This window comes from Marmota flaviventris, chromosome 1, assembly GCF_047511675.1.
Source record: "Marmota flaviventris isolate mMarFla1 chromosome 1, mMarFla1.hap1, whole genome shotgun sequence".
Classification (NCBI taxonomy): Eukaryota; Metazoa; Chordata; class Mammalia; order Rodentia; family Sciuridae; genus Marmota; species Marmota flaviventris.
Window position 1 is genome coordinate 148,007,085 of NC_092498.1, and position 27,319 is coordinate 148,034,403.

Genomic DNA, 27,319 nt, shown 5'->3' on the forward strand with positions numbered 1-27,319 from the left:
TGTGATGAGATTCTGTCTCTGGCTCTTTCCTCTGGCTAGTCTGGCTTGCCACGCAAAACCACAGCACCCTGGTAACCGAGACAACTGTCGTCCCCTTTCTTCCGGTCAATCCCGAGTATTCATCAACACGAAACCAGGCAAGTAGCTCAGTTTAAAAAATAATTAGAGGTATTATTTGGGGAATGGCTGATGTCATGGTGTTTGATATTTCCAGGATGAGTATCTTAAGTGTTTTTTGATTGATTAAAATTGAATGTCCTTTTTATGCATAAACACAAAATTCACAACGCCCTAAGAGCCAGTTGCAGTAATGCATAACTGTGATCCCAGCAACTCCGGAGGCTGAGGCAGGAGGATCAAAAGTTCAAAGCCAGCCTCAGCGACTTAGCGAGAGCCTGTCTCAAAAAGGGCTGGGGCTGGGCGCAGTGGCACACACCTGTGATCCCAGTGGCTCCGGAGGCTAAGACAGGAGGATCACGAGTTCAAAGCCAGCCTCAGTAATCGCAAGGCACTAAGCAACTCAGTGAGACACTGTCTCTAAATAAAATACAAAATAGGGCTGGGGATGGGGCTCAGTGGTTGAGTGCCCCTGAGTTCAATCCCCAATACCAAAAAAAAGGCGGGGGGGTAGGTGGTCTCAGAATGTAGCTCAGTGGTAGAGCATTCCTACAAGATGTAAATAGCTGACTAGGAAAGAATATAAAACAATTCACAGAAGAAATATAAATGGCTTATGAAGAAATCTTTGACCCTATTAGTAATTGAAGCAAGCAGGCCAAAGGCAGATTAGCCAAATGTATAATGAAGGTCCTCTGAGTTGGCAATGTGGGATGAGCTTGGTCATGCTACAGATAGGATTTAAAGTTGCTGTAGACTTTAGAAATAAGCAGTTTGCTTACCAGTTTCTCACAAGACTCAAAATTAAGCATATCTTTTACAGAGGAATTCTTCATTTGGGAAAATATCTTAGTAAAATTAAAATATATTTACACACAATAATTTTCATCAAATCACTATATATATAAATGTAGAGCATTAAAAATAGTTTCAGCATCCATCAAGAGGAGAAGCAGTGAGTAAATGAGGAAGGTGTTTCAGTGTTTATGATTAGTGGCTATAAATAAAGATAGAGCCCCCACATCTGGACCACAACTATATCTTGAAATTTAGAAATTTTCCTTCAAACTGATTTTCCACTACTCTGTCTACTTCAAAACTAAATCATTAGTGGAAGAAAAGCATTAAGTGGAACCATTTTATTTGTTTAGGTAGGTAGGTAGGTAGGTAGGCAAGTGGTCCTGGGGACTGAAACCAAGACCTTGTGCATGCTAAGCAAGTGCTCTACTACTGAGCTGCATTCCCAGCTAAACCCATTGTATTCTTGTTCACAAAAACAAGTATGTATTGTGAGAATTTAAATGTAAACGTTTTTTATATAAATGGTTTTAACCTAGTCTCATGGAAAATACTAATGTTTTGATTTGATTATGGCTATGATTGATTATGCTTTGATTGGGCTGGAAGATTTTTGCAGAATCCTGTCAGTAGTCTGACTAGTTTGGGATAGCTGTTCATGTCTATATTTTTACAGTGGGGAATATTTCCAATTATCTTCTCACCCTTAGGGCAGACAGAAATTAGCTCGGTTTAATGCCCATGAGTTTGCCACACTGGTCATCGACATTCTCAGTGATGCCAAGAGGAGACAGCAGGGCAGTTCTCTCTCTGGTTCAAAAGGTAAGCATCTCACCTCTGACTGTGTGCTTTTGGGGCCTTGTAAGACTCAGGGGTTAAATTTTACATTGTGGGCTGGGGTTGTGGCTCAGTGGAAGAGTGCTTGCCTAGCATGTGTGAGGTACTGCATTCAGTTCCAAGCATCATGTATAAGTAAATAAAATAAAGGTCCATCGACAACCAAAACATAGTTTTTTAAAAAAATTTACATTGTAAATGAATCAAAGCAGTCATTGACACATAGCTTGCAATCTTATAAGTTTTATTGGTAATACAGTATGATAAGAAGTTCAGCCCCGGTGAATTAACGGTATCTAAAAATTATTAACTATTTCATATTTACCTTAAGTATGATTTTTTCTTTTGGAGTCACTACTTTACCTATAAAAATGTACCCCAAGAGTTTAACTTAAATCTTACTAAGGATATAAGAAATGAAACTCTTCTAATTAAATGACATCTCATCTATTACTGCTTATCTCCAAAACTGAGTTCTAAAAATTAAAGTTCTAAAATTAAAATGTGTTGCTGTTAGTTTTAAATGTCTGCAGTGAGAAGTTTATGATTCAAAATTATGAAGAGAACACTGACCATCTGTTTCCAGAGTGCCCTGTCAGGTCTCACGCAGTAGCTCAGGGCCCTGCACTTGGGAGCTGCTTCCTCTGCAGCCCATTACTGTGTGTTGCTGCTGCCTGTAATTATAGAAATTATACTTTTCTTATTGCAAGGCATTTAAACAAAAAGGTATGTACCATAAAAATTAAGTTTCTAGCCAGTATCACATTCACCAAAGATAGGAATCATTATCCAACAACATTTTGTTCTTTCTTCTTGCTTATTCAGGAGTTTGATTTTATCAGGTCACCCAGGAATAAAGACGTTCTAAAAAGGTGTATTCAGTTTTGGTGAAGGTGCAGTGCCAAGAGTTTGCATAAATTCGAAGTCTGAAAATGTGCCTACACTTAATTGAAGGGAAATAATCAGAAATGTTATATGTATGTTATGTATAACATCCAACTTAACAGTCTAAATAATCATCAGTAGAGAGTGATTAGTTACATATTTGAATGGTATACAAACATCTTTTTTGTAGAGACTATGGAATAAAGGAATAAATATTTAAAGGTTTAGTATAATCCCAGTTTTGTAAGGAAAACATTTATATGCATACATATGTGCAAGTGTATATCACATGTTAATCAATACACACACAATTGATCTTCGTCTGCATAGTCCATATTTGCAAATTCATCTTTATTTGTAACCCCCAAATTAACTACTTGAAGCACCTCGAGGTCATTCTCAAACATATGCTGAGTGGCAAAAAAACTTCAAACATCTAAAACACACTCCTGGCTGAGGTGGAGCCAGGCAACTCCTTGCCTCCTGTTTCATGACATATTCTTCACATTTTTGTGCTTTTTTTTTTTTTTTGTGTGTGTGTGTGGGTGGTGGTGGTTTTGCTTTTAAAAAATAGCCTGGATGGGGACTGGGGTTATGGCTCAGTGGTAGAGTGCTCACCTAGCATGAGTGAGGCACTGGGTTCAATCCTTAGTACCACATAAAAATAAGATTTAAAAAAAAAAAAACAATAGCCCGGATGCCTAATATTTTAAATATAGTGCCAGGTGCCTATTATCTCAGCGGCTAGGGAGGCTGAGACAGGAGGATCGTGAGTTCAAAGCCAGCCTCAGCAACTTAACAAGGCCCTAAGCAACTCAGTGAGATCCTGTCTCAAAATAAAAAATAAAAAGGGCTAAGGATGTGGCTCATAGGTTAAGTGCCTCTGGGTTTGATCCTTGGTAACAACAAAAAAAAGTAGCCCTTAAACATAGAGCCAAGGGTGCTATCTAGTGTTCTAAGGACAAGGAGGCTTAGATAGTTGGGGTTGGGATGTAGCTCTGAGGTAGAGCACTTGCCTACCACATGTGAGACCCTGGTTTCCATCCCAGCACTGAAAAACATTAAAAGGAGGAGGCCAAGATGTGCCTTCCAGAGAAAATGATGCTCAGTGAGTATTGTCCTAGAAGGACTTAAGAGTGCTAGTGGTCAGAGGTTCAGTGTTACGACTCAACAGTGTGTATTAAATAAAATAAACACACAAAACAAGACTGTGTGTTGATCAGTTGGTGAAAATGTGACCAGAGGCTCACAAGGCCCTAAGCCTGACTTTGCCGTGGGAACAGTGGTTTGGTGTTGGCTCAGTGTTCACAGCAGCTTTCTAGAACTTAACTACTGAGATTAACAAGAATTGACTGTGTGCATATGTAGAAAACAGACATGAAAGAGAGAAATCAGCACGTAATGATGACCATGAGTAATTTCTGTCCTCTTTGTTCACTGGTTTCCAATTCTTTATTTTGAGTCTTTTTATCGTTTTGGGTACTGGGGATTGAAGCCAGGGGTGCCTTAACACCGCTACACCCCCAGTCCCTTTTATCAAGCTATCTGTTTATTATTTAGTTATTTATTTACTTTGAGACAGGTTCCTGCTAAGTTGCTTAGGGCCTTGCTAAGGTGCTAAGCTAAGGCTGGCCTTAAGCTTCTGATCTTCCTGTCTCGGCCTCCCAAGTTGCTGGGATTATAGGTATACACCACCACATCTGGCTTCTATATTGAATCTTTATTACTTCTGTAATCACATATATTTATGAGTTTTTAAATATTAATTTAAAAAGTTAAAATAGAACCTGGTTCTCTTAAGAAACTGTAATCCGTAGCCCAGATACCAACCCTCAGGATATCTGGATTAAAACATTAGTAGTCAGAGGTGAGCCTGAGTCGCCTGAGAGAAACAGGAAAGACCTGGGTAGTCTGTGAGATGAGATTTTTTTTATTCAAAATATGTCAAAACCTCTAGATCGTCCCTGCCCCTCCCCATGGAATCAACACTCCTAATAGTGCATACATGGCTGTCTACTGGGTCCACTCTCTCCCTGCCCCTTCCTTGGATTCTGGTGACTAACTGCCAGTGTTTTGAGCACCTAGTTTCTAGGTTCTAGTTTAACAGTTTACTTTCAGTTTTACCTTGTGAACATGTTGCAAGTGGAATCAAATCATATTACATTATTTTACATCTTTATGGTCTGGAGCCACTCCTGGGCATCCGCCTCCTCAACCTGGCAGTTTCTTCCTAAGCTTCCCTAATTTGCCCACCTTGGGCCTCTAAATCAGATGAATGCTTGAGGCCCTCATGCATCTGCCCATGAGGTGGATCGTTTTCTCTGCTGTCCCTCTATTGGTATAAACATAATGTTACCATTCTGCTATTTTCTTTCAGACCTTTAAATGGCTAAGCCAAAAAGTCATCCCAGTAATTTTTTGGAAGGGAAAAAATGTTCTGAGAGGCTGGGGTTGTGGCTCAGTGGTAGAGCGCTTGCTTTGCATGTGTGAGGCACTGGGTTCCATCCTCAGCACGACATATAATTAAATAAAGGTATTGTGTCCATCTACAACTAAAAAACAGTTTTTAAAAAAATGAGCCTGAAGTAAATTATTTGCTTCTCTTAACAGACAATGTGGAGCTCATACTGAAAACAATCAATAACCAGCACAGTATTGAGAGTCAAGACAATGACCAGCCAGACTATGACAGTGTGGCATCTGATGAAGACACAGATTTGGAAACCACAGCAAGCAAGGCAAACCGGCAGAAGGTGAGAGGACATGCCTGACGCAGTAGGGCAGATATGTTTGTTTACCACACCTTCCTCCTGCAGAACTGCCTACCTTGTCAGGCGAGGGCGAGCCCTACCAGAGGTGCTGTAGAGGTAAAGTCAGGTTCACTCTTAGCTCAGGCCAAGCGAAGGTGACACTAGGTCAATGGCTCTAGAACAGGGTCCTTTTTCCCTTAGCCAAGTACCGAGTCACAGCTTCGCTGCTGTCGTGACTTGAGGAAGCTTGTGAGGCGGGCGTTTACTAAGAGCCTTCTCAGGATCATAACTCTCCCAGACAAGTCCTAGTTTCTGTCCCATGAGGATGGTGCTGCCTGGGAGGAGTGATGACTGCAGTAAAATGACAAAGCAACAAGTGTCAGGCCAAACAGGAGCAAAGCCGAGGGAGGGAGAGGAGAGATCCAGTGCTGAGGAGCGCTGAGGAGGCTTTGTTCCTGGCATGCACCTAAGACCCAGGAGGGGCGTGAGCCAGGCCTGGCAGGATGCTGAGCAGAGAGAAAGTGGACCTGGGGTGTCTGCAGGAAAGCTGCTCACAAGAGAGGACCGTCTAAAAGAGCGGGACTCAGAGCTGCAGCAGGAGGAATGTGACACCCAGACTGAAGAGCCAAGGCCTCCCGGGCAGTTCAGAGCCTTGGAAGCTTTAGGCAGGAAGGAGGACAAAGGTCAGAGGGCGGAGAGAGAACCCAGTTAGGATGCTCCTGAAGAAGTCCAAATGGGCTGATGGGAGATGCCTCAGCACATAGGCTACGAGAGTCCCAGGGGGAGATACTGAGGCACCAGAGTGTGAGCTGGAGGAGAGGACCACAGGATCCTGGGTAGTCCAGTCACTGGTGAATCCCCAGGACTGGCCCTCAGAAATCTTCTGCAGACACTGAGAATGCATGAATGTAGACAGGAAGGGTCTGGAAGTTCAAAGAGGGAAGATGGACTTACAGAACATGTGTCTGGAGTCTTCTGTCTTCCATGACTGAGAATTGTAATACCATTGGCAGATGGAGAGGACACCTCTGCCAGACTGTGCAAAAGCTTCCAGTTCCCTCAGTGAAAGCCAAGGCCATGATGGGACCCTCCAGGACGGGCCCTCTGTTGACCAGCAGGCTCCCACCCCTCCGCCTCCCACACCTGCTTCCTCTAGCTGAGCTCTCTGCCAGCTGGAAGCTCTCCCTCCAGACACCATCTGACTGATTCCTCACCTGCTCAGGCTCTATTCAAAGGCTTACCTCAGCTCCCTGATGTGCAGCCCACCTGCACCCCTACTTCAGCTCCTGCACCCCTGCCATGCTCCATTTTGTCTGTTTCTACAGCACTAATCACCTTCAATCGTACTGTATATTTACTTATTTTTATTTTTTCCCTCTGTCATGTGGCTGGCTGGGATGTAAACACCATGGAAGCAGGAATCTTTGTCTTATTTTCTTTTCTGATACATCCCAAGCACCTAGAAATTGCCTATGTTCAATAAAAAGTGTTGGAATGAATGAATTAATGAAAGAATGGATAAAAAAGAAAATGACAGGGCTGGGTTGTGGCTCAGTGGTAAAGCACTTGCCTAGCATGGGTGAGGCACTGAGTTCGATCCTCAGCACCATAGAAAAATAAAATAAAGGTATTGTGTCCACCTACAACTAAAAGTTAAATGTTTTAAAAAAAAGAAGAAAATGACAGAGTAAGAGAAACGTACGCAAGACAGGACAAACCTCCTCAGACAGTCAAAGTAGCCCCACTGACTGCTCCATTAGAAAATACTGACTTGAAAAATTATTGAGTATCACAGTGACCCTACTTTTGTGTTTCAGTTTTACATTTCTCTCAGAAGCCTTGATTTGATTTAATTTTGCAATTCAGTTGGCATGGCCAGAATTGGACATTCTTTAGCTGTTAGTCTTTAATGTTATCATCATCTCAGATTGTGAACATTTTCCCCAATTTATTTTTAGAGCCTAGATTCAGATTTATCAGATGGACCAGTCACTGTACAGGAATTTATGGAGGTCAAAAACGCTCTAGTGGCTTCTGAGGCCAAGATACAACAGCTAATGAAGGTGAATAACAACTTGAGTGACGAGCTGAGAATTATGCAGAAAAAGGTAACATGTCAATAAATGACAGGATGGTTGACTCTCTAATCCCATAGTATAAGGAAGAATCCCAGACACCATGCTTGATCAGAGGGAAGGAAAACAGTTACTGTAACAGACCTAGAAATCTTGGGGCCAAGCTGTCTTTTTGGAAGCAGGATGTGTTTGCATATTTGAAACGAAATAGCTCTCATTAGGAGTACGTCCAGAGAAAATTCCTCAAGTAGGAGAATCCTAACACCTAGTCTGTGCTTCTTCGGTATCTGGATCCTCTGCATGGGTGTGATTCTTTCTATTGCTGGTCCTATAGAGTACTCACACCATGGAGATGGAGCAGGCCAAAATCCTGGACAGATGTGTATGTTTGTCCACATGTTAGTCCCAGCCCACCCCAGCCTGGCAGTCCTCCCCAAGATCCCTGCCTTATTTGCGGCATTCTCAGAGCCTAGAGGAGAGCCTGCCACAGAGTAGGTTCTCATTAAATAAAAGAACACACTCACTCCATGTACCAGCAAGAACTACTAGAAAGAGATGATCCCATCAGTTCAGAATTTTCTCATTCCTTACCTTTTGAGAGAATCAGAACCACATGAGTACACTAATCTCTAAAGGAGTCTGGCCATTAGTAGCAAAGCATTCGCTGAAGAGGGGGCTCGCACATGTAATTCTTTACGAGGAGGCCAAGAGAAGGAAATGGAAAAGTTCCATGTTGCCCAGACTTCATGGGTATTGCTCCCATCATCCAGTTCTCTTAAAAAAAATGACATTTTAATGCTTCCCTTAAATAGAAACTATTAAAAGCAGACTATAATCTGTCTTTTACTGTCATTAAGGAATAATGTTGCAGATTTATTTTCAAGACTTGGTCACAAGGTACATTTCATTTTGGCTGGGTGCTTTTCAGTGGCTTCCTAAAGGAAGGCCTACGACTCAATCCTCGCTAGGGAAGTAAGCTGCTGTGTACCTTCTCTGGGGTTTGATCTAGGATTCTTTTGGTGTTGAGTTTGGGGACGTGTTTTGATAACTTTGGAAATCAGCGGCTCTGATAACCTACAGTTCAGGGAGCGAAAACACTTGCAGATCAGTTTGCCTTTAAACACAGACACTGTACCTCCCAGCAATGTGGGCTGGGGAGCAGCTGTGACTGAGACAGACCAGGAGCCCCTTTGCTGTAACACGCAAGACTTGCACTTCCTCTTGCCTTTTCTGAAATAAGATTTGTTTAATTGATTATAGTTTGTCCCATTAATCAGACTAAAAATTTTCTTGGAATTACTTTTTCTAAAACATTCCTAACATTGACATTGTAATTCAGTCTTCCAAGCATCACCTTTTTTATTCTATAATGTTCCTTTTGGTATTTGTTGAAATCACCAGAGATAACTTTGTTATCTCTGAGAACAAATGTCTTGAGCTTTAAGAAATGCAGAGTGGAATTACTTGCTATTACTCATTGATTATCTCTTCAATTCTTAGAAATGCTTTTGATTTCTGAAACTGTTGAATTATCTTCAACTTTTTATTTCCTGCCGTACTCCTTCCAAACAAAAAATGGAGCCTGATTCTTACTAAGATAAACTTCATCAAATTTATCCAAGGACATCTCTCTAAATACAGAGCACTAAATTTTTTTTAATTAAAACCAGAAACGTGCTCATCTCAAAACACATTCCAGCAAAATCTAAGCTGGATGTTTCACAGGCATGAACAGTGTTAGATTATCTGATTTCAAGGCCCAGTCTGTGAAAACTCTTAACAGAGGCTTTCACATAGGCAAACACTCGAAGTCATGTTTGGGACATGAGTCCTTATGCTGATCATTCTTTGGACCTTGACTACTCAGGTCACAGGTTCTTCAATAAGTAGTTCTGACAGGTGCCTCAAGCCTGTCTGTACCCCAGAATGTACCTTGCAAATGTCTCTTGTTGGAAAGAAGATTGCAAATACAAGTTACACCCTCAAAGACTTTGTGGTGTAGAAGCAGTCTGTCACTCCATGGCTTGTACTTCAAGGAGGCTGAGAAGGAATGGCCTTCCTGTGCCAGTTAGCCACACTATCACAGAGGTTTGGCACTACTAATACCAAGGTATGGAATCTGTTTTATTTTAAATCTAGGCGAAATTTTTTCTTTATTGAGTTGACAAAGTAGCATGATTTTTATCTGATCTTTCACATTTAACAGTTGCTTGGAAAGGATGCTAATTAATGAAGAGGAGCAGCCACTATTGGTGTGTTTTTCCCAGATTGGTGCTTTATAAATAGAAATTGAAAGTAACTCCTCCTAGCACTGCATGGGTTGCTATTGGAAGAGTAAGGATCTTCTGATGCAGAGACAGTTGCTTATGGACTTTAACCCTGGCACTGGAAGGGAATTTGGTCAGATTTTACAGTCTCTGTCAAAGAGTAGACAGCTGAACTTGTACTACACCCTGCTTATAAAATGTCGTGGAGGATGAAGGCGCACCAGAGGGGAAGGACCTTGTGCAGGATGGCCACGGTTATTTGTTTAAACTGCCAGATGCTAAAGAGCCCCAGGATTCCTTGCTGATCCCCTAACCATGAAGCAGCCTGCGTATGAGGAGTGGAGAGAGCATTTGGGGTCTCCAGTGACAGTGTCTAACTAGAACGGGGTGGTGCCAGGCAGCTTAGCATGTTCAAAGCCAGCCCCACCATGCTCGTGGTTTTTGGGTCACAAAGACAAAGGAGAGAAAGGCCAAATACTCCAGCCCCAGCCGAATGATGACCGATGACCAAGAAGCGAGCGAGTGTGCTACGTGGAGCATTCCTTCCTATGAAGAGGCTAACGGTCCCATAGGTCTCCAGTTTGCTATGTTGACATATCACAAAGAAAACTTAACCATAATCCAGTTCCCTCTGACTTTTTTTAAAAAGTGCTAAATTGTTTGGAATATCAAGAGTATTATTATATAATAAAAACTTGTTGATCATGATTTTTCTCGTCGGCTTCTTGGAAAGCAGTAGCTGATCTGATTTTTCGTAAGCTGAGCCTCCCTGTCTTTCTTGCTTTGCAGAGCAACTCTAGTTACCTTTGTGCTGCTTCCATGGTGTCTGCTGTCATTTTGGGCATTGGCAATTGCTCAGGGCTCATTTGAAAGCAAGTTACCTAAGTGATGTTCTAATGGTCTCAAGCTCTTAGCTGAACCAACCTTAAAATAATCCAAAGTACAGCTTGCCTGCAAACATGTCCCAGCCCCGCTATCACAGATTTTAAGTAGTGAGGTGATTAGTTTTTAAAAAGCCCAGATTGCAACTTTTCCACATTCAGAAATTAAACCATTCAATTAGCTGCATGATGAAGTAAGTTGATTGCATTTCACTCATTCTGGAAGAAAAAGTCCTTGTTTGTGGTTGCCTTTTACTTTGAATCCAGCTAGTCCTTTTTGTTCTTATTGTTTAGATCTGGTATCGTATTCTTTCACTTGATGTTTGCTTTGTCTGCTTGCTATGGAAAAACACAGTCCCTCGCTAAACATTTCTTTCAGCTTCAAACACTCCAGAGTGAGAATTCGAACCTCAGGAAACAGGCCACAACCAATGTATATCAGGTGCAAACTGGTTCTGAGTACCCAGACACTTCCAACCACTCTTCCTTAAAGCGACGTCCGTCTGCCCGGGGCAGTAGGCCCATGTCCATGTACGAGACGGGATCAGGTCAGAAACCATATCTCCCAATGGGAGAAGCAAATCACCCTGAGGAGAGCAGAACAAGACTCCAGCCCTTCCCTGCACACGTAAGTAGCACCGCTGGCGCTTCCACTGTTCCCTCTGCATAGCCTGACTGCTCTGTTCCTTCTTCTGAACCCACAGATTTTTGTGCCTCTGCTTGGCCAAGCTGGGCTCTGAGAGTCGGCTTTGTGTTTGCTGTGTGAATGTGTCCACCACGGGTGGGTGCGGTGTTCCCGCAGCACACAGGACCATAGACTGAAAGTTTTCTGGTCCAGCTGGGGATTTGGGCTCTTGCTCAGCTCCTACTCCCCTTTCCTCCTCATTTCCATGATACATTTCCCAGTCAGTTCCTGTTGGAACCTTTTGTGTAAAGCTTCCTTCCTTCCTTCCCCACTTGCAAAAACAAAAGCAAATGGTAAAGGTTGCTAGCAGAGGTGTCATCTTTGCGGTAGACAAGGTCGAGCCTCTTTATCTCTGGAGCCTGAGGAGTAAAGATGCCTTTTTGGCTGCTCCCTCATGAGCAGGTGGCACCTGTGGCCAGTACACCAGCCAAGTGCAGAAGACCCCAGGCTCTGCAGCCTGTCCATTGGCTCACAGGCTCCCTACACCTTCGTTGTGAGGCTCTGCATCCTGCTTCTCCCCTTCCCACCAGAAGTGTAGCCTTGTCCTCTCCTCAAACTTAATTATTATAAGAACTCTTCATCCACTTTAAAACTGTTGAATTCCAAAGACTATATTCTATATCAGAGGTCTGACAATCTCATTTTGCAATGAGATAAGTATTGTGTTTTGAGGTTTACAAAAGTTATTTGTCTTTTGGATAAATTTATTAAAAAAAAAAAAAAATCCAGGTTTGGGGTCTGGGGATGTGGCTCAGTGGTAGAGTGTTTGCCTGGCATGCGTGAGGACCTCAGTTTGATTCCCCAGAACTGCCAAAAAAAAAAAAAAACTGTTACAGAAGTTTTGAACTTTACACATTGCTTTCTTTGGAGACTAATATTTATCATTTTGAACATCCAGTTATAATTTCTTCAGTCAAAACATATAGGAGTTCCAAAAATCAAGAGTAAATGCAAAGTAAAGGATACAGTCGAGTAAATTAAACTCTAGTTTAATTGTGTTAAATTACACAGTGGTAAAATTGCAATGTTGTTATATATAATTGAGTCCATTATTTCAGCTTGAAGTTGTTTGAGTTTAAAACTCTAAGGCAATTGATTTGATACATTTAGTGTAAAGGAATGCTGTTGAACTTATTTCTTTATAACTGGAAAAAAATGAGGAAAAGCAACCTTTGTTAGCTTTCACAGTGTACTTTCCTATTTTAGAAAAGTTAAGAAGGTAAGGAAGTCATATTATTGCAGAAGCTCTGTGATTGCAGTGTCAAGGTTAGAGTAATGGCATGGACCACCTACAGTCATGTATGTAGTCTCTCATTTCATTCATATTAGTCCTGATTGAAAGACACGTTCGGTTTCGACAATCCATTAGAAATAATTGTTGGCAAATGTGACACAAATGCGAGGTCTTCTTTTCCCATACGGAAAAAAGTAGTCCTTTAAATTCAGAGTAATTTCTAGGAGGTGTTCCACCAGGGGATTCCACACCTCTGGGACGTGGCCTTGGGCTGTCACCTAGAGTTCAGGACTCACCTCACATAGGATGTTGTCTTCTAGGACTCTTTTCCTGAAGCCAGGGAAGGCGGTTGGGTTTGTTTGTTTTGTGTTTTCCCGAGTGTGTTTCTCTTTCCCCTTCCAGATCGGGAGGAGTGCGCTTGTGACCTCCTCTTCATCTCTGCCTTCCTTCCCCTCCACACTTTCCTGGTCAAGGGACGAAAGCACCCGAAGGGTTAAGTACACTCTGAATGGTCTGCTCTGGAGGAGGGACAGTGCTCCTGGGCGCTTTGTGCTTGGGCGCTGGCCCTCCTGTCCCTGTCCCCTGCTAACTACCCTCTGTCCTGCATGAGGCAGTGCTGGCTTCCCTCCTGGTTTCCCACAGTGCAGCGGGCACGCGCACTCATGCACACGTACATGCACGCATACCGTGGAGAGGCGGCCTCCCTCTTGTCTAACTTCACATTGCTCACTTTCACATCATGTTTAACAGTTCGCAAATCACCCTACAACATTTATTCTGAGCATACTGTCTTTTTAAATAATCATAGAATTAGCTGGCTGCTGGTTAAATATTATAATAGGGCACATCTATCCAATTTATTCAGAGCTGTTGTCAACAGATTAAAACTGTTCCATTTGGACCAGCATGAAAACTTTAAACTGCTGGCATATTTTATGTCAGCACTATACTTTACAAACCAAGGTTTACAGACCCTGCATCCTAAACCAGAATTGTAACACTTAGCATCCAGGGAGGGTACAGGTAGCTGTTAGCAGATAGCTGTTCACCTGTGCTAGTTGGTCGGACCCAGGCCGATGGTGTGTAGTTTACATTCCCAAGAGCAGAACATGACCCAGGTAAGCGCCTCTTAGTACAGCCAGGCAGCAGGTATTCAACATCTCTTTTTACCCATCCTTTTGGTAAATCAGTTATAAGTAGCATAGTCCCTGTTCCCAAAGGCTCTGTTAGTTTAAAAAAAAAAAAATCTTTTTTCATGTACTAAGAGAACATGACTGCAGCAGGTACTCACCTGGGGAAGCCCTGAACAGAGCCCAAGTTTGAAGACCTGCATTCAGATTCTGGCTCAGTCTTTTTTTCAGTAAAGGATACTGTAGAAAAGGTGAAATGATTGAAGGTGTCAGTGAGCCTGGGAATTTGTGGAATTTACACTGAGCCTTTGTCCATTCCCTTATACTCAGGAATGATGGAGAAGCTTCTGTCCACTGTCAGTGGCATGCAACTAGCTAAGGCCCTTTTGAAATTCCTTATTGTACTTTTGAAGTTATGTATTAAAAATAATTCTTGAGGGGCTGGGGTTGTGGCTCAGTGATAGAGCACTTGCCTGGCATGTGTGAGGCCCTGGTTTTTTTGATCCTCAGCACTGCATATAAATAAACAGATAAAATAAAAGATCCATTTACAACTTAAAAAAAAAAGAATTCTTGATTCATCATACTCAAAGTCTTCTGAGCAGTCCTGAAATTGATTTGTAATGTTGTTATTCCTGTAAAAAACTAAAAGACAGCAAAACAGTAATGAAATATCTCATTTGAAATTTTGTAAGAGTCAAGTAAACCTCTTTCATCCACTGTGAAATTTTGTGGGTTTAGAAAATGTTTGTGGTTTTTTTTTTTTTTTTTTTTTGGTAGCTTCAGAAATCATTGCAAACACTGCTTGGTGAGAGACAGTTTTATACAAAATTAACAGTGAGGTCATTTAAACTGACCACCTAGTTGTTCATGACAGCTTCATCCTAGGTTTAGATATTCATGACATGTCTTTATTCAGAGAGAACTGTAAATCTCTTAAATAAACTGAACCAGCACCAGCTATAAGATAACTTTTCTATTAACAGCTTTGAGAGAGCAACACTTAACCAATGGCTCTTGGCTCTGCATGTTCACAATAATTCTCATAAAATTAAATGGCTACATTGAAACCTGTTTGCTTTTGTTGACAACGATGAAGGACATAATGCGTAAGTAACTGATTTCCCCGTGCATGGTGGTTTCTGTACTTGAGGAACATTTCCTGAGGACATTTAGTGGGTATGTGAGTCATTACTCCTCTAAAATGTTTAAACGAAACTTGGTACTGTTGATCATTGTGGATAAAGTATTTGATCTCTAACTATCAAATTTACATCAAGGAAGTCAAAAAGATCCATTATAAAAAGTGTGATTTTTCTGGATTTAATTTTATTTTATTCTTTCCACTAGAGCAGCTCTGGATGAACAACAACTTCTCCTCCTCCCCTCCCCCTCCCCCTCCCCCTCCCCCTCCCCCTCCCCCTCCCCCTCCCCCTCCCCCTCCTCCCCCTCCCCCTCCTCCTCCTCCCCCTCCTCCCCCTCCCCCTCCTCCTCCTCCCCCTCCTCCCCCTCCCCCTCCTCCTCCTCCCCCTCCCCCTCCTCCCCCTCCCCCTCCTCCCCTCCTCCCCCTCCCCCTCCTCCTCCTCCCCCTCCTCCTCCTCCCCCTCCTCCTCCTCCTCCCCCCTCCTCCTCCTCCCCCTCCTCCTCCTCCTCCTCCTCATCTTCCTCCTCCTCCTCCTCATCCTTCTCATCTTCCTCCTTATCCTCCTCCTCCTTATCCTCCTCCTCCTCCCCCTCCTCCTCATCTTCCTCCTCCTCATCATCCTCCTCTTCCTCATCCTCCTCCTCCTCCTCCTCTTCTACTGGGGTTTGAACCCAGGGCCTCATACATGCTAGGCAAAAACTCTACCATTGAGCTACATCTGCAGCCTTTTTTTTATTTTATTTTGAGACAGGGTCTTACTAAGTTGCCAGGCTGGCCTTGAACTTGTGATCCTACTATCTAGGCCTCCTGAATAGCTGGGATTATGAGCGTGCACTACTGTGCCTGGCTTAACTTACTCTCCAGTAGCTATGCTTTGGATGAAGGTACAAGTCTGCATGTGTTCAAGCATACAGTCACATTTTATTGCAGCATCAATAAAATTTCTCAGTCATATGTTTTGATTAACTTGAATGAAACTCAGGGTATATAGCTGGAAGTAGCCTCGTACTTGCATTTTGTAAGGTAATCAGTTTAAGATTTGAATAGCTTACATCAATTTCTGTTAGATAAAGAAATCCTCAAACGTTATGGAGAAAAGCATTCCAAGGGAAATTAGCTTTCACTAAACATCCTGGAACTAACACAGACCCCTTCTAAGGTGTGTGATCCAGTCCCCTTCACATTTTGTCACCCTGGAGTGCACTGTATTTAGTGATGCTGCCATTTTTTCTTAGAACATTTCCAAGATTCCTCCTTTAAATCTGCATTCCGTTTTTTCATCTCTACAACTACACCAAATCTCTCTATTTTAAGGGGCAGATACTTTTGGAAACAAAATTGGTTTAAAACCAAATGTCAAACTGGGTTATCCATTTTGATTGACAAACAACATGTGGGTGTAAACTAATAATGCCAGTTTTCTCAGGTGGCTCATAAAAACCATCTTTGAAGGCAACTCTTGGAGAGCAGCAACAGCTATCTGAGCGCAGGCATGGAAGGTTGGAAATTCCTGTAGCAGGATATGGGGGCCTGGGCTCTTGGTCCTGTTTCTCAGGAGCCTCCGTGTCCTTGGGTAGGTCAGCCGTCTTTTTTGGCCCTTTATTTTCTCTTCTGGTGTTAAACCATCAGATCATCTGCCCGTAACTTCCAGCACTGAAAGTCTGTGGTCATATAAATGCTGGCATGTTTGCTTATTGACTGCATCCATTATATTATGAATTTCATATTCCTTTGAGAACTAAATGAGACAGTCTTGCGCATCTGTGTCAGCTTAGTTTGTGGAACTGTTTGTGGAGAAAGAAAACATTTCTGAATCCACTGTTCATTTTTACTAAATTTCAGTAAAGAGTTGGCTCCTGTCCCAAATGAGGTGTAGGTATGAAGGCCACATAGACTCACAGGTAATTGATTCCCTAGGTAGACTCCAAAGTGTCCTGTGTTCTGCACTAATGGGGGTCTCCTGTTCTTTCCTGTAGGCTTCCAGGCTGGAGAAGCAGAACAGCACACCTGAGAGTGACTATGACAACACTCCCAATGACACGGAGCCAGATGACACAGGGTACATCTGAGGGAAGAGTGTGCTGGGGGTGGGCTCTCGAGGACCAGCAACTGGCAGGCCTTGGCCGTCTGCATCCCTTGTGCCTATTTTCAAACCTGTAGGTCTTAAGATACTCAGGCACAGACTCACAGTTTACAGGTTTTAATTCACATTATTGCCAGAGGGGCTTTTTGTCCTTTTACCAGCTGGTTAGACATGTCTGGGTATCTGCTCTGTGCTTAAAATCAATGCTTTACTTTAATGTTAAGTTGACAGTACCTAAGGAGTTGGCTCTGCAGGGATTCTAATGCCACACCCCCCAGGTATTCCCTCCCTCTCCCTCTGCACCCATCTGCCTGGGTCCTGGCTTCTGGTTTGAAGGCAGAAGGAAGTAGCCTCTAGGTGAGCTGACAGGATGAAGTGGAGCCTCCCCTGTTTCTGCAAACAGATGAAGGAAACCACAAAATCTGCCTGCCTGTGTGTTCAGCCGGTGCACAAGAGGCAGCTCCTGGAAACTGAAGCAGCTAATATGCGCCTGTCCTGTTTAGCCACATCCTCACTGTTCACAGGTCAAGCCGAAAGGGAAGGCAAAGGAGTATGGTGTGGCCAGGTGAGTGCTCAATGCCAGATCCACCAGAGCCCCACACGGCCCCAAGCCCCACGCTCCCCAGCACCGAGGATGTTATCCGCAAGACTGAACAGATCACCAAAAACATACAGGAGCTCCTGCGAGCGGCCCAGGAAAATAAACATGACAGGTGAGTGGGCTAGAGTCCTGCGCTGGGAGGATGTGTGTTCATGCTCCGAAAGGGACAAGAGGGACACAGGGAGCCCTGAAAGGGAATTGCTTCTACCTTGTGACTTTAAGGTAGTTGAAACTTGTTTGTTTTTCAACATGTTATCAAACTCTGAAAATAAATGCCTCCAGAAATAAAGCTGCTGTCAGTGTACTGGGGCAGCAGTCCTGATTATTGATGGAGAGGGGAAGAAGCTGCCTCCAGACCTTCCATTGATTCTTCTGGCCTCTGCTGCTCCAAAGTCGCCCTCCACTAGGGGCAAGGTTACCCAGGCCGGCAGTGTCCCGAGAGGGACCTGATTTCTTACCTCTTACCTGGCTCCCCTGTGTGTGCGTATGTACGCTTGTAAGATTACTGGCTCCTACTGAGTAGCTGATCCTTTTGTTCTCTGAGAATTCTGGTGGTTGTGAACTGTTTTGCATAATGTCCTAGTTTCCCTCCGCAGGCGGGATTAGACAGACACACTCATAAAACATTGTTTAGCAGCTTCCCACCAGGTTTGAGAAAATAGCAGAAATTCTTCAATCCCAAGAACAGTCTCATGCATTAGGTCAGCAGAGCTGAGGATGCAGAGAAGTCCTCCTGACCCCTTCGAGGAACAGCACCGCTCCTTCCTCTTCTTCCTCTTCTTCACCACAGCCTACCTGTGACCCTCCCCTGTGCCCCTGACACTGCTGGGCCACCTCCCCTTTCTCTGCCTTTTTTCTTTTTTATGCAGCTCACACTTCTCCCAGTAGCACTATTTCCCACTGGAGAAGAAAAGAACAGTACGTTTATTGAAAGATAAGAGCTTTCCTTCCTGGGTGGGCTGCTGCAAGCTCCTTGAGAAAAAGAGGAACCTGTCTTTCCTCAGCTTCCTTTTGCAGAAGCCACCGAGCTGTCTGGCTTCCTGCTTTCCCAGGTGCTTGCACTTCACGTGTTACAAGCACACAGTCCCTTTGCCTGGGGCTACAGTCTTGGCAGTGAGTAACTCTGTCTTGTAGAGTGAAGTGACCTGCAGCTTCCCACGACACAGTCTTGACAGTGTTTCAAGTAATCTTGACACAAAAACGACTCCTTCCTCAGTCCCCCAACCCCATTTATCAGTGTTCTTCACTTTTTGTTTCCTCCAGTTCAGAAGTGCTGTGCTGGTATTTCTAACTAAAAATGTGCTTACATCGTATTGCTTTCTTTAGTAGTTGTCAAAAATATAAATATCTGCCCTGAGGCCATTTCTGGCTTCAGAGATTTCAATATGGTGCTTGGTTCTCTTTGTTAAGATGTACAAATCCGGGGCTGGGGATGTGGCTCAAGCAGTAGCGCGCTCGCCTGGCATGCGTGCGGCCCGGGTTCGATCCTCAGCACCACATACAGACAAAGATGTTGTGTCCGCCAAATACTAAAAAATAAATATTAAAATTCTCTCTCTTTAAAAAAAAAAAAAAGATGTACAAATCCATTCAACATATTTCAGGATCTGATCTCTTTTTATTTTAAGACCATGAGAGAATGATGCAGAGATTTTAATCATTAACTTATGCTTTGGGTTTAAACTGGAATTGGTCTAAAGAATTCATGCTTTATAAACTGTTGCGTGTTCTGTTAAAGTCTCTGGCTACTCCTGTATCCAAGACGCTTCCATTTGCAGCCTGGCGCTGTACTAATGAAACCTAAGCCTTTTTTGGTGGTTTCTCCTTTTGCCAATCTGTTGCTCACCTCATCTCAGGTAGACCTTGCAGCCACTTTGAGGCTCTCTCCTGGTTCCCTGGGCCCAGCAAGCTCCCCTCAGCCCCTGACCTCCTGCTGCCTAGTGCTGTCTCCTGGGCCTGCAAGTCCCACTTCCTCGTTAGCTCTTCTCTCTTTGACACGCACATGTTCGTGCACACGGGGATTCAAACAGATCATGTACAGAAGCTTTTATCTATTTTTTTGAAAGATACCAATCTGATACTGTGAACATAAACTCCCTCAGACACAGGAAGACGACCTCCTCACTCATATGTGCCTGCCTGTTGTGCGTGTGGCTTGTCAAGGATGTCCCAGGGGTGAATTGTGTTTCTCAAAATGAAACCCTAACCAGCAAAGCATAAAACTCTAGGTGTGGTTCTCAGCTGCAGGGATATTATTGGGAACATTCTTGAGTGATAGAAATGATTGCTGTGGATGTGGCTCTTCCAGTAGGACCAGGGAGGCTATTGTCCCTTCACATTTGCAAGTTAACTCCTTATTCATTGGCATTTTTGTTTGTTGGTATATCATATATGATTCTAATTGTTCTCAAAAATAGAAGGCTAGGCATGGTGGTGCACGCCTGTAATCCCAGCAAAGCAGGAGACTGAGGCAGGAGGATTGCAAGTTAAGCCAGCTTCAGAACTTAGTGAGGGCTTAAGAAACTTAGTGAAACCCTGTCTCAAAATTAAAAATAAAAAAAGGGCTGGAGATGTGGCTCAGTGGTAAAGAACCCCAGGGTTCAATCCCCAGTACCAGGAAGAAAAGAAAAATTAAAGTCAGGATTTTCAATTTGAAGGCATGTTTAGATATATAAACCATTTTCTTGATGTAATTAAAATAATCTTTCTTTTTTGGGGGGTAGGGATACCCGGTATTGAACCCAGGGGCATTTAACCACTGAGCCACATCCCCAGCCCTTTTTTATATTTTATTTAGAGACAGGATCTTGCTGAGTCGCTAAGTGCCTCACTAAGTTGCTGAGGCTGGCTTTGAACTCATGATCCTCCTGCCTCAGCCTCCAGAGCCGCTGGGATTACAGGCGTGCACCACCATGCCTGGTGTAGGCTGTCTTAATTAAAATAGTTTTGATACTAAATGTCTTACAAAGGAGAAACAGAGATTGCTTATATCATCTTTATTCAAAAGCCAGCTCCCTGGGTTCTTCTGTCAGCCAGCCACACCCATCTGTGGCATGTCTCTTAACATACTAAGCATTGCTCCAAAAGTGCTTCTCTCATACCCAGCATCACTCCTGCGCTGTGGATCAGTCCTCAAAGACACAAGCCCAGGCCCGGTGGCAGTGTCGTATCTAACAACCGTCACTCAGCCTCATCAATTTTGTTTTGCTTCTTTTTTCTTCCATGCTGGGATTAAACCTAGGACCTTGTTCGTGCTCAGCACATGCTCGCCTGCTGAGCCACCACGGCTGTATTTGTCCTTGTGCATACTGCAGTGGTACACTCCTCAGGATGCAAACTTAACATTTTTTTAAGATACGAAACTGGCCTCATCTGTTGCTTGCCAGAGTACTAAAAAAAAAAAAAAGAATCCTAGGTAAAAACAGTCTTAACTCTTTCCTTTCTCATCCCAAGAAGTCAGATTACTGTTCACGGCTGGAAAGAGTCTTGCCATAAGGATGATGTGGATCTGTGGCCAGCGGGTTTGAGCTCAGTCCTCCTCTGACCTCTGTGGGATCTGGACCTGTCTTCCTCTCTGGGGTGCAGCTTTCTCATTCGAAAAGTGGGTGTGATAAAATTTCCATTCTCTAAGGCGACAGGGAATGTCAAGTGAGTCTCTAGCCCTGGAAGGCCAGGCAGCCAGACAGCACGGAAGAAAGGGTGAGGGTGGCAGATGGGGTGTGTGCTGTTTTCTTAGAGCTCATCAAAATACGAGAAAGTGCTGACGTGTAATAGCATTTTATCAGAGACAAGCACATGGTGACTTCGTGACAAAGTAGATGAGTGTCTGAATGGTATATGAGGCAGACCTCAGTGTTTTCTCTTTATCCAAAATGAAAGATACGCGTCCCTAACAATTCAGATGGATTTGAGTGAAAGGGATTTAGAAGGGCCCACTGATGAAATGGCCTTGGATACTGAAGTAGGAGCTCCGATTATAACTTTAAGGAATTTGTCTCAGTCCTTTATTTTTTACCTTTGTAGATTTGGGCATGGAAATCCTTGTTTCTCTTTCTAGAAATAAGGGAGAGGAAACATTCAAGGAGTAAAGGATGAACTTGAGGTATAAATGGCTTTTATCCTGTTTTCTGGCTTCTCCTGGCCAGTAGTATATGTTGCCACATTTCACAATTAGAGTCTATTTTTACAGATTGACTGAACTTTCACCAGAGGACGGAGACCCTGCTATATAACCTTGTGCCTTCTGTTGGTGTAGGATGCTCGGCGGCCTTGTCAAAGAAATATACATGGAACCTCTCTGGTCCCTGAGAATTGTCTGCCTCCAGATCATTTTGACAGTCTTTGAATAACCTCTTCACTGTTTTGCAGTTATATTCCCTGCTCAGAGAGGATACATGTAGCTGTTACAGAAATGGCAGCATTATTCCCCAAAGTAAGTCACTTTCTACTCACTTGCTTTAGATGTTTTTTTGTTTTTGGTTTTGGTTTTTTTGGTACCAGGGATTGAACTCAGGGGCACTCAAACACTGAGCCACATCCACAGCCCCTATTTTGTATTTCATTTAGAGACAGGGTCTCACTGAGTCGCTTAGGGCCTGGCTAAATTGCAGAGGCTGGATTTGAACTCGCGATCCTCCTGCCTCAGCCTCCTGAGCCGCTGGGATGACAAGTGTGCACCCCAGTGCCCAGCTAGATCCTTTTAATTGCACTGCAAGAAATTTCTTTATGATCTTCATGTCATATTGACCATTTTATAATCTGTAGAATTTTTAAATATGCAGTCACATTGTGTTTTGGACTGTTTTCATTCTACATAAATATTGATTTTAATAAGACAAGGATATAGAAGTCAAGGCAGACCATTAACAGAATAAAATTTTATCTGGAATCTGTCACTGCACGAGTTAATATTTTTAAAACATTCTCAGAATAGCCCACACTACTAAAATCACCCTGCACGCACTTAACGCCTGGAGTCAAGGCGGTTCTGCATCTTCTGCTCCAGGGGCTGCAGGGCTTATAGCGTTTAAAGAACCCTGTTGAAGGGCTGGGGCTGGGGCTCAGCAGTAGAGTGCTTGCCTAGCACGGGCAGGACCTGGGTTCGATCCTCAGCACCACATAAAAATAAATTAATTAATTAAAGATATTGTGTCCAACTACAACTAAAAATAAATTGGAAAAAAAAAAAAAAAAGAACCCTGTTAAGAAGTGAACAACCAATCAATGTGCCTCTGGCCAGATGGAACAGCCAGAGGAGTTTCCAGGCCTGTTTGTCCCTTGTTGGTGGGTGCCTAGCATGCAGTCCCTGGTGACCGGCTGTGGTTTTTCCGTTTAGAAACCCAAATCTGACATGGTGAGAACCTCCCTTCGCCTGCTGACATCCAGCGCTTACCGGCTCCAGTCAGAGTGCAAGAAGGCCCTCCCTGGGGACTCGGGCTCACCCACGGACGTCCAGCTGGTCACGCAGCAGGTCATCCAGTGTGCCTACGACATCGCCAAGGCCGCCAAGCAGCTGGTCACCATCACCACCAAAGAGAACAACAACTGAACAGTGGAGTGCTGTCCTTTCTTTTTTCTAGACTCTTAAAAGTCCGATTCAAATTTAGACATGGAACTCCAGATTTTTACAAAAACATTTAACGACGATTTAAAACTTTTTAAAAGAAAACTCAGTATTATTTTTGCATGTTTTCTAACAAATTTTCAACTATTAATTTAACCCACTTGCCTTATTTCGTGCCTGTTTGCCCGTTTAGTTTCTGATGTCTCGTTGTGTTGTTGGTGACTGAGAGACCATGATCATACACATCCAAAAGTACTTTCATTGTTCAGAATTCGTTAAAATCCCTTTAAGCTCCCTACCTGTAGGTAAGATCATAAGTGAGTTTTTTTAGTAAAACGTTTTCTTGAGAGAGTTGGATCAAAAAAAAAAAAGTGAACACCACCTGTTTCCCTATCAAGCATCGTGCAATAAGTGGATTTTCCAACCAACTGCAAAACAAGTTCAAGTTTGGGGTATCTTAAGTTTGGGGTATCTCCAAGCATGTATGTAGAGAAAGGACTTTGCCATGTTCTAAATTAGTGTTAACAACCTCGTGTAGGAGGGAACAAGGAATTGCCCGTGTCTGTTTTATCATGTCTGAATGTTCTGTTATTTAATTTTTTGTCTTTATTTTCTATCTGTTTATATTTTACCATTATTCTGAAGTCTCCTTACAGTCAGATAAAGCATTCACCTTCCACACCGTGTCCCATGTGGCCATGTTCAGGAAGGAGCACTACCCATTGTCACCCATCATCAAGTACTCTGCCTTACCCCAAACCACACGGCTCATTCAGAACGTGCGGCAAAGACAAGCATCAGTTTAACAAGCCATAACTAACTTTGTTCCACCTACTCAGATGTCACTGCCACAAACTGACACTGCATGTCCCTTTCATCCACACCTTGGTTCTCCTTTCACCGCCGACAGCTTCCTCACATGAACAGCTTCACGTGTCCCATCCTCTGTCGGGACCTCCTCTAAGGTAAGGTGAATGTCATCCGAGTCAGCGTCTTCCCCTTCACCTCACTGGCATTTAGACACCAGCTCTCAAGAATTCCTGGCAGGGCCCAGTGGCGGAGCACATGCAGGTTTTATCCCCAGCACCACCAAAAAAAGGAAAAAAGGAAAGGACTTCCTTCGCATGCTCCTAGGAAAGGAGTGGTTGAAGTCTAGAACATGCTGCGGCTCAAGAGCCCGCTCTGAGCAGCAGTTCCTGTGGGGGTGGCTCGTCAGTGACTGACCTGAAGTACCCGTGAATGCAGTGGGCCAGAGCACAGCAGAGGTCTGAAGAGGGACAGCGGGACCCCTGGCCACCCAGGCAGGGACAGGTGCTCCCCCACCGCACTCGTCACCAGTAGAAAAGTGGGCCTGGTGTGGCCAGAGCTTTTTTTGTGCCACAAGAGGCACCAGAAATCTGAATTTTTTTGGTGCCATCTCTCCAATTAGAAATGTTGACAGCCAATCCAGACACATCCACAGGCGGCTACTCCCAGGTGAGCTGCGGGCTAACGGCCTCTACCCGGGGCTATGAACTTGAAACGGGAGCTCCTGGCTTTCCCTGGCCTCTGAGCCTGACCCAGAAGGTGGCGGTCCCACCCTCTGATGTCGCCGTCTGCCCTCTTTTTACCCATATGTTCTGTGCCATGGTGATCATACCTGAGGAAGTCAAGTGATAAAAGTACAGGTCACCTCGCGTGCTGACCAGGGCTGTTTTCACAGAACCAACTCCCACACTTTTACCCCTTGACCTGTGCTGTCCTGGAAGCAGTGTCACTATGGTGCTGTGGGGTTTGCTACATCATGGCCTGTGGACACCTTTGGTTCGCTGCAGTGTGAACAGCACAGGAAAAGGGTTCATGTCTCTGAAGATTTCTTGCTTACTGTCTGCACAGCCCTAAGTGCCACAGGAGTGCTGGATGCTCAGCAGATGCCTTCTAGAAGGGGCCTCCTGTCTGAGCTCCAGTGCTGGCTGGCCCCCTCTGTGTGCTTCATGGACTTGCAAATACCTGCTACTCCCAGGCTCCCGTCATCCTTGGGAAAGACCCAGTGGCCTGCTGAGCTGGTACCCTTGGCTCCCAGGGAGAACAGGTCTCCGTAGAGTCGTCTGCAGGAAGTGAAGTGGTGACTTCCCTTGAACACTCGGGACCTGCAGCAGTTGTCTTTATACCCTAGAGAGAGTCGAGGATTGTGGGACCAACAAAGTATTTCCAGCTGTGAGAATACCACCTGGAGAGCTGGCTCAGTGACCCCCAGTGCCAGACCCTGGACAGAGGCTCCCAAGTGCAGTGACAGGCAGTGGTAGGAGAGCCCCAAGTTGCCCTCCTCATGACGTTCCCTTGTGTGAGACCTCTGTTCCTCTGTTCCTAGCGCCAGAGTTCTCTGTTCCTGTTGGCAAACCGCACCTTGTCTGCGCACTTGTCCTGGCCATTTTTTGCACATGGATTCCACAGCCTTTCACGAGTCATGTCTGCATCCTGAAGTGTTTCTTCGCCCTTATTCTCAACTCTCCCTCCCCGCCTGTGCACCCCGCTTCCCTGAAGCCAACAGGACAGAGTTGCACTTTATGAACAAGCACTTGTGCTAAGCAGGAGGAAGCAGCTCCACCCCCAAGCCCCCGCTCCTTGCCCTGAAATCATCTTCCAGCTGGGAATGCAGATAGTTCTTATTTGCCAAAGAACAATGGATTGGGCCCAAAGATCAAGTACAGCATTTCATGAAATTGGAACTAGAAGCGCACAACTTGGGAGCTACTACCCAGTTCCCCAGGCGACTTCAGTCGCAGAACTCAGAGTGAAACTAGCATGTTTTTACCCTCGACAGCACCCGTGAGCTTCCCAATAGTAGGATTTTGTTTTCCTCCTTGTCCTGGTTGAAGCTAATCTTTGTTCTTACAAAAGAAAATGCTGCATAGGAAAAAAATGAGATGCCTTTTATTCAGATGTGTTTTCTCTGTGTCCCTCATGACTGTGCTTACTTCTCATTTTTACTGTACATCCTATTCCTGTAATTATTGTACCCTTCACGTGTTGTAAAATCGTTTTGGGATTTGTGCCTGCTAGTTATGCAATAAACAGGCTTATCTATAAATGTCTTGTGGTCATGCTGTGCTTTCTGCCAGTTAGTGGTATTTCCAAATATTCATAGAAGCATGGAGAGAGTTGTTCTCACATAACGCCGTCTTTAAAGACAGTGTCAATAATGACCAGATTTTTCTTCCTCTGTTCTTATTAGCAAATAGCTTTCTTAAAAAAAAATTCTAGCCAAGCACAGTGGCACACACCTATACCCCAGCAACTCATGAGGGTGAGGCAGGAGAATCACAAGTTCCAGGCCATCCTTAGCAAGACCCTGACTCAAAATAAAAAGGGCTGGGGATATAGCTCAGTGGTACTGCATTTGCTTAATATCGCGAGACCCTGGATCCAATCCCCAGTACGACAAAAGAAAAGGATATCCTGCATCAATTTTCTTGGTTTCTCCCTTGCTCTATTGTTTTGGGGTGGGGGTGGGTTGTTTGTTTTTTTGAGATAGGGTCTTGCTGTGGTGCCCAGGTTGGTCTCTAATTCCTGGGCTCAAATCATCCTCCCGCCTCAGCCTCCAGAGGAGCCAGGTCTAAGGCATCAAGGTCCTGGTTCCATTCCAGGCTGTCTCTCCCTCTGGGGATAGTCTGCATTGTGCTCTCAATATGTATCTGTTTTCCTAATAAACCTCTCTGTGCTGGGGGAGGGAGATCCTAGTTCCAGGAATCTTTCATGATGTATTTTCTCCTTAAAATTTCTAACTTTTAGGTCCACCAAAGCCAGCCCAGCATGGATGCCCTGTCCTTTTCCCAACAGGTGATCAGGTAGAGGGATTAGTTCATCTCTTGAGGCCACACCAGTTTTCACTTTCAGAGGAAGGCCTTGTGTAGGTTCACACGGGTCTGCTATAACTTACATCAGGCAGAGACTTACACCTGGGTTCCGCAGAGCCAGCCAGTTGTCCTCTGGACAGGTGACTTGAGACGCTCCTTCCGGACAGGAGAAAAGGGTGGGGTAAGGGCTACCATCTTGGGGACGTTTTCCAAGGAGGCAATCTGGAGAAGTGGAGCATGGTTGCTGTGGAGGTCCCTGAACCACTGGGCTGGAGGCTCCCACCCAGGAGGCCTTCGGAGCAGGGCTTCCTGCGGAGGTCGCTGGCCCCACCTCCCAGCCGGAGCCTCAGGGGCCTGGGAACAGATGTTTCTGCCCTGTGGGGCCAAGAGGCTGAGGTGGGCCTCTTCCTGGCCCCCCCACACTGCCCGCCTC

At 44.3% G+C, this 27,319-nt stretch overlaps 1 protein-coding gene across 16 annotated transcripts in view; it reads left to right on the forward strand.

The window, feature by feature from the left end:
• Window positions 1-26,120, forward strand: part of Git2 (GIT ArfGAP 2) — a 50,918-nt gene extending 24,798 nt beyond the window's left edge. For 2 of the 16 annotated variants that reach the window (XM_027923271.2, XM_071617176.1), the window contains exons 11-20: window positions 40-137; window positions 1,626-1,737; window positions 5,248-5,390; window positions 7,346-7,495; window positions 10,990-11,238; window positions 12,932-13,021; window positions 16,780-16,862; window positions 17,411-17,599; window positions 21,856-21,919; window positions 22,823-26,120. In XM_027923271.2, coding sequence (XP_027779072.1) covers window positions 40-137; window positions 1,626-1,737; window positions 5,248-5,390; window positions 7,346-7,495; window positions 10,990-11,238; window positions 12,932-13,021; window positions 16,780-16,862; window positions 17,411-17,599; window positions 21,856-21,919; window positions 22,823-23,035 — 1,391 coding nt within the window. In that variant the 3' untranslated portion in view covers window positions 23,036-26,120. Of the gene's footprint in view, window positions 1-39; window positions 138-1,625; window positions 1,738-5,247; window positions 5,391-7,345; window positions 7,496-9,668; window positions 10,438-10,989; window positions 11,239-12,931; window positions 13,022-16,779; window positions 16,863-17,410; window positions 17,600-21,855; window positions 21,920-22,822 lie in introns of those variants that run through there. The other 14 variants (XM_071617177.1, XM_071617179.1, XM_027923261.2 and 11 more) reach the window with 9 other exon arrangements.
• The last annotated feature ends 1,199 nt before the right edge of the window (window positions 26,121-27,319 follow it).